At 47.3% G+C, this 7,258-nt stretch overlaps 1 protein-coding gene across 2 annotated transcripts; it reads right to left on the bottom strand.

The window, feature by feature from the left end:
• Positions 1-3,431: 3,431 nt before the first annotated feature.
• STOML2 (stomatin like 2) lies at positions 3,432-6,737 on the bottom strand. Of its 2 annotated transcripts, XM_044265440.1 has the most exons (10): positions 6,618-6,737; positions 6,240-6,377; positions 5,682-5,781; positions 5,485-5,543; positions 5,292-5,393; positions 5,008-5,142; positions 4,717-4,861; positions 4,518-4,597; positions 4,127-4,255; positions 3,432-3,712 (listed from the first exon to the last, which is right to left on the bottom strand). In XM_044265440.1, exons 1-10 carry the CDS (start codon positions 6,660-6,662, stop codon positions 3,575-3,577), a joined length of 1,071 nt encoding a protein of 356 aa, XP_044121375.1. In that variant the 5' UTR covers positions 6,663-6,737; the 3' UTR covers positions 3,432-3,574. The 2 variants fall into 2 exon arrangements, with proteins under 2 accessions (XP_044121375.1, XP_044121376.1); XM_044265441.1 differs by lacking the exon at positions 6,618-6,737 and having other exon boundaries at positions 5,682-5,842.
• Between the last annotated feature and the right edge of the window lie 521 nt (positions 6,738-7,258).

The raw sequence follows: 7,258 nt of genomic DNA, 5'->3' as shown, positions 1-7,258 counted from the left end.
TATAGAGTTACCATATGCCCCAGCAGTTTCACTCCTAGACATACATCTGAGAGAAATGAAAAGCATATGTCCACACAAAAAGTTGCACTTGACAGTTCATAGCAGCAAAACAACCCAAATGACCTTCACCGATAGACAGACAGATATTGTATGATATACTATATCATACAATAGAATATTATTCTGCCATAAAAAGTAATGGAGTACTGCTACGTGTTATTACGTGGATGAAACTTACTAAGTGAAAGAAGCCAATCACAAAATAGCATTTTATATTATTCCATTTACATGAATACAAAAAGCTACAGAGACAGTACATTAGTGTTTTCTACAACTGGGGGAAGAGAGGAGTGACTGCTAATGAGTACAGGGTTTTGGTGGTGTAGTAGGGATGGAGGAGAGATGATGAAAATGTTCTAAAATGGTGATGGTTGCACAACTCTGAATACACTACAAATCACTGATTTATACTTTAAATGGGTGAATGTTAGGTGAATTACATCTCAAGAAAGTTACTTTTAAAAAACATTTTGTTTTTTCAGTGTTCCAAGATTTATTGTTTATGCACCACACCCAGTGTTCCATGCAATATGTGCCCTCCTTAATATCCACCACTAGGCTCACCCAACCCCCCCACCTCCCTCCCCTCCAAAACCCTCAGTTTGTTTCTCAGAATCCACATTCTCTCATGCTTCAACTCCCCCTCTGATTTCCCCCAATTCACTTTTCCTTTCCTTCTCCCAATGTCCTTCATGTTATTCCTTATGCTCCGCAAGTGAAACCATATAACAATTGACTTTCTCTGCTTGATTTATTTCACTCAGCATAATCTCCTCCAGTCCCATCCATGTTGATAGAAAAGTTGTGTATTCAACCTTTCTGATGGAGGTGTAATATTCCGTTGTATAGATGTACCATATCTTCTTTAGAAAGCTACTTTTTAAAAAAATATTTATTTGAGAGTGAGAGAGACAGAGATAATGAGATCACAAGCAAGAAGGAGAGGGAGAAGCAGGCTCCCCAGGGGGCTCAATGAGGGCTCAATCCAAGACTCCATATCAGAACCCCAGGATCATGACCTGAGCCAAAGGCGGACATTTAACCAACTGAGCCACCCAGGTGACCCTCCATAAAGCTACTGTTAAAAACAAAAGCCCTCTCCAATGGTTTCAGATTTCACAGTAAAGCCCAAGTTCTTGTAGACCTGCATGGTCCTACAAGTCTTCACGCCAGCTCTGGCTTCCCTCTCTGATTTATCTAGCTGCCACTTTTTCGCTTCCTTAAGTTTGTTCCATCTATTTTAATTTTTTTTGCTTTTTAAAGATTTTATTTATTTATTTGACAGACAGAGATCACAAGTAGGCAGAGCAGCAGGCAGAGAGAGGGGGAAGCAGGCTCCCTGCTGAGCAGAGAGCCTGATGTGGGGCTCCATCCCAGGACTCTGGGATCATGATCTGAGCTGAAGGCAGAGGCTTAACCCACTGAGCCACCCAGGCGCCCCTTTTTTTGCTTTTTAAATTTTAACTTTTAAATTTTAAATTTTAACTTTTGCTCTTCCAGTTACAATGCCCTTACCGCCATCACATTTAGAATCTCCAGGTTTACTCCCAGGTGCCCAATAGGGCTTCCCCTCATCTCCATATCTAGCTCAAATATAACTTCCAGAGGCTTCCAGGAGCACTCTAATTAATGTTACAGATTATAGCCTCCTCTCCCACCTTCCTTCTTTTTCTTCTGTAGCACAACTCACCAGCATGTGAGATACTAAACATCTTATTAATGATTTGTCCCTTCCAAATAGAAATTAAAACTTATTGAGGGATATCTGACTGGCTCAAGTCGGTAGAGCTTGTGACTTGATCTCGCAATTTTAAGTTTGGGTCCCAAGTTGGATATAGACATTAATTAAAAATTAAATGTTATAAATAAAAATAAAATCTTAAAAGAAAAAAAAAGCCTTTTTCCTCTCTCATTGAGAGCAGGGAATTTAGTTCTTCATTATTATATATCCTTAGTGCCTGGCATGTATTTTGGGGTTCAATAGTTATCAAATGGTTAAATGAGTAAGTTCTAATTCAGACAAATGTTGAAAAATGTCATCCCTTCACCTCCATCCCGATGGGTCCTTACTTCAGTTCAGGCCTCATCATCCCTTCCAGGATTGTTGAGGCCGCCTTCCTACTGTCTTTCTGCCTCCCATCTCATCTTCAAATACCCTGCCCACATTGTACCAGGTCAGTTGTATCTAAAACACTAATAGGACTACCTTAATCTTCCTAAAAGAATTCAGGAAGGGAAAAAAGAAAACCTTCATGGCTCCCTCCCTATCCTAAGGCTGAAGTCCAAATTCTTCATATTCTATCTCCTTGTGCTGTGGGCCTTGCCATACAGTTACACACCCTAACATCCCACCCTTCAGCCTTAGCAAACTCTGAATCTTCCAACTTCTCTGGAACTGTGGGCCTCCACGTATTCCCAAACCCTAGCCTGGTGAAGGCATTAATTTTTCCAGCCTGAGCTCAATGGCAGAGTTGGCAGCCTTGTTGCTCGCACCAGAACCTTCTCCCATTCTAGCACTTATCACTTTGTATCTATTTCCTTGTCTGTCTTCCCTGCCCAACTTGAGTCTGTGAAAGCAAGAACCACTGGGTGGGTCTAAACTGCTTTTGTAACCTGTGTCTAGGACTAAGGTTGGCCTATGGTAGACATCATGAAATATTTGAAGGAATAATTATCTTCAGTTCCTGAAAACTCTTTAAGCATTCAGCAGGACTGTCCTGCCAGCCTAGTTCTGCCTCCCATAAAAAAAATCCCCCCAGGGGCACCAGCTGGATGGGTCAGTTGGTGGAGGAGAGGAATCTAGCATGTGAAATACTCTTTTTTTTTTTAAGGTTTTATTTATTTGAGAGAGCTTAGGAGAGTACACATATGCATGCAAGCAAGGGGAGGGACAGAAGGAGAGGGATAACCAGACTCCCCGCTGAGCAGGGAACCCAATACAGGGCTGGATCCCAGGACCCTGGGATCATGAACTGAGCTGAAGGCATACACTTGAAGGACTGAGTCACACAGGTGCCCCAAGCAGGTGACTTTTTATCTTGGGGTTGTGAGTTCTAGTCCCACATTGGGTATAGAGCATACTTAAAACAAAATGAAACCAATCCCCCAAACACCTGCTCAAATTCACATCCCCATAGTTAGCAGGAGGAACTACACTCCCCAGCTGGCAGTTTAGTAGACCTGTGGCTTAATCCTTCCACCCTATCCCAAAGCTTTTCCTAAAGATAGGATGATTTTATCTACACGAGGTTCATTCTTACTCATGGAGGAATCAGCTTCCTAGACCTGAGAGGCCTGGAGGATGGAAGCAGACATCCATGGAAAACAATGGTGATTTTTTCCCAACTTCATTCCCCAATCAAAGAAGACAGTTTCTGGTTTGCCACTGGCAAGTTTATTACATGATTAAAGTTCAAATAAAAAAATAATAACAAAATCTTGGCAGGGAAGCTAGAACCAGAGTCTGGGAGTACTGTTTCCCTGTCCCCAGCCTCCCTGGCCAAGCCCAGCTCCATTAACTCAGTTTGACTCGATCAAATTCCTCATCAAGACTTCCATCTGTGCCCTGGACATCTCTGCTGCTCCCGCTGGAGACTGAGTCCTGGGCCCCTGGCATGGGGGCTTTGGTGAGGGCCCCATATACACCCATGGCCTAAGATGAGGGACAAAGAGAGAGCCATGAGGACACATGAGAGAAGGCACATCCCAACCCACCAATAACTAAAAAGAAAATGGGGCTGGGCCCAATATGGTTGTTTTCCCTTTCTCTCTCTCAAGACTCAAACTTTTGAGCTGATTCTAGAAATCTTATAAGCTGTCAAAACAGGGTCACCCTCAAAATACTGGTGTAGGTATCTGCCAAAAAAAGAGATGTCTCAAGAGCTCCCCTATCTACAGGGGTGAGGAAAGTGTTTCATTCTTAAGGAGATTTATTCTCTACAGAGTCTAACAGGAGGTCTAGGTCTCGTGGAACTCCAAAAGCCTCCACGGTGTGTAAGTTGTGATGGTGATGGTGGGGTCTCAGTTTCTGGCATTGGTGTTGTGCTGGGTCCTCGGGGCATCTAACCTGGGCCACCATACTGGTGACATCGCCGGGGTTGGAGGGCAGCAGAATAGTGTTGGAGTCCTTAGCCAGTTTGGAGAACGCACTGACATACTGCTCAGCTACAGTCAGTGAGGCTGCTGCATCTCCATTCTGTAGCCATAGAAGGGAAAAAAAAACACAGATCACAGACTTGGACAAGGGATTGGGGACAGAGGGTACGTAGAGAGGAGGGGAGAAAAAAGAAGTCGTACTCCTAAAAAAAGGATCAGATCACAATGCAGATCACAATACAAGAGATCATGTAATCTGGCTCAATGGAACCCACAAAGGCAGGAACTTATCCCAAAGGTAGATGAGAAAACCTCTTCCAGTGTCAATTCCTGTCCCTGACTCCCAACCTGGTGCCTCTTACATGTTGTGTCAGAGCTGCAGCCAGGATCCGAATAGCTTCAGCCTTAGCTTTGGCCTTGGCCAGAACTGCACTAGCCTCCCCTGGAGGAGAAGAGACAAAGCTTTACTCATGAGGTCAGGGTACATCAAAGCTCCTGTCACAGCACCAACCCTCAAAGATCCACACCCTGCTCCTCCCTCAGCCTCTACCCTCTGCAGACCTGCCGCCTGATTTATTTGTTCAGCCTTTTCCGCCTCGGAGGCCAGGATCTGTGCCTGCTTCTTCCCCTCTGCCACGTTGATGGCTGACTCTCGGGTCCCCTCAGACTCTAGAACTGTGGCCCGTTTTCGCCTCTCTGCCTCCACCTAGAAGCCCCCAACAAGCCCCATCAAAAAGAAGCCAGAATAAACTCTTACAGAGACCTGTAATATCGTGATAGGGAAGGGAGTCCAGGTACTCATGAGACTGGAGCATCCTCAAGTCCTCTTCCCCATCCCTCCCTGGCCCCCACCTGCATCTGCATGGACTCTTTCACCCGGGGTGGCACGTGGATATCCTTGATCTCATAACGGAGGCAGCGAATGCCCCAGCAGTCAGCAGCCTGATTGATGGCATCCACAATGCTAGCATTCAGGGACTCCCGCTCCTGGAAAAAGAGGTATAAGTTCCATGGCCTCAACCCACTGATCAAGGGTCTAAGCTGAGAAGTGCCTCTGACTGATCTTGACCCCCAGAAAGAACTGAGAGTGAGAGGTATGTGTCTTTCAACACTAACTCTGGCTCAGATCCCCTTACCCGGAAGACTTTGTCCAGAGAGAGTTTGCCGAGCTCTGATCTCATGGTTGTCTGAGCTAGCTGTGTGACAGCATACTCAGGGTCCTCTACACCATAGCTTGCCTGAAAAGGGCATGGATAGTTTAAATAGCTTGAGTGCAGAATTTTAGTGAGAAAAGCAACTCAGAAGCTGAATAAAGCAAGTAGGAGATACCTTGTAAGGGTCCATGATTCGCAGATAAAGGACTCCATCAATTTGCAGAGTTACATTGTCTACAGGTACAGGAGTGGGAGAGAAAAGGGGGAAAATCAGGCCTCCAATTTTCAGGCAACTCTTTCTCCTGAGCTCTGGATCTCCTGCAACCACATCCTAATGGCCTCAGAAAACCCGTGTCACCCTGCACCCCTCACCGAGAGTCACAGCCGACTGCTCAGGCACGTTGATGACAATTTCCTTGAGACTCTGCACATATCGGATCCGGTCTAACACAGGGATGAGGATGTTCAAGCCCTGGGAAGAGGAGTCATGGGTCCTCAGGATGAGAGTTGTAGGGTTGGGATTCAAGCTAGGCCTGGAGTGGGTATGGAATCAACATGTGGAACATTCCAAGTACAGCAGAAAGCTGGGGGTGTCAATGGTAGGGAAGCCCAAGAAGATAGGAATAAAAGGCTGCACATCTGAATGGAAGAGAGAATCAAGGGAATAGGCGCCAGCAGAGTAGTAGACGGGTGGAGCTGAGAGAGTAGATAGGGGAGATACCCAAGAACGGGGTCTGTAGGATGCTAGAGCAAACAGGAAAAGATGGTAACATGGGTATGAAGTTCAGCAGCCTGGGGTCCGCTAGGTCTGGCTGGGGGATTTGGAAGCCAAAGGTGGGGGCAGGCTCAAAGGGGATCCCACCCCATTCGCCCATGTCATGGGGGAATTCGCCATCCGGCTGGCCCTGAGTGGGCAGAAGAGGTTCTCACAGGCTCCAAGATCCGATGGAATCGGCCCATTCGTTCCACCACCCAGGCCTCCTGCTGCGGCACAAACAGTACCACGGTGTTTCGGGGCAATCCAGAGGAGGCGCGACGCGGAGCACGACCAGAAGCCTGTATGGAGCCCTAAAGAAAAGACAAGGATTAGCTGAGACCCCAGCCGGCGGGGCACCCCGCCCCTCTCGGCGCCTGTCCAGGAGACATCTTCCTAAACCGCGACCCTAAAGGGTCCTCCGAGAGGAACTCACGTGGATACCATGACCTCTGACCCCAGTTCTCTGACCAAACTTAGAATCCCGCTTCTTCACAGGTACGGACCCAGGTGCTCTCTGGCCCGACCTTTGGAGAAGGTTCCCACGAACTCACCCTCAGCAAAAGGGCCCCAGTCCCCCGCGCCGCGCGCGCCAGCATTTCCCACGGCCGAAGGACCTCCGGAACCAACGAGACGAGGAGCAGAGAGGTCGCTCTAGAATCCCGGACCGGAGCCTTTCCTCCTATATTTCTCCCCAGACGTACTTCCGGCCGTCTGCCCCGCCCCCAACCTCAGCCAATCAGTATTATTCAGCTGCAGTGTGTATCAAATTGTTTCCTTGGAGATGCAGGCCTTCTAGTGAAGGCCGGAGGGTGGAACTCGTTCTAGTTCTCGTTGATCGAGTCCAAGATCCCGGACATGGTGACTATACAGGCTATTTTCCATGTGCAGCTGGTCCAAGAACACCTCCCATCGAATTCTTTACCTCCATCGGAGACTCAGTTTACCCTTCTGAGCATATAAACGCTCCTGTCACCATAGCGACCAGGGGATTGGAGCTCTTTCTTACGGTTGCCATAGTGACATAGTCAGGTAGCCGAGCTGTGTTGTATCCAGCCCTCCCACTAGGGACTGACCCCATTCCCGTTGCCGTGGTGACTGGGCCTAACAATGCCTAGTGATTGGACTGAGATTTCCCCTTCCCCTCTTTTCGCAAAGCACCACGGCTTTTTCTACTTCTTTCGACCTCTTCCCA

This window comes from Neovison vison, chromosome 9 (assembly GCF_020171115.1).
Source record: "Neovison vison isolate M4711 chromosome 9, ASM_NN_V1, whole genome shotgun sequence".
Classification (NCBI taxonomy): Eukaryota; Metazoa; Chordata; class Mammalia; order Carnivora; family Mustelidae; genus Neogale; species Neogale vison.
This window is presented reverse-complemented; position numbering and strand designations above follow the sequence as displayed.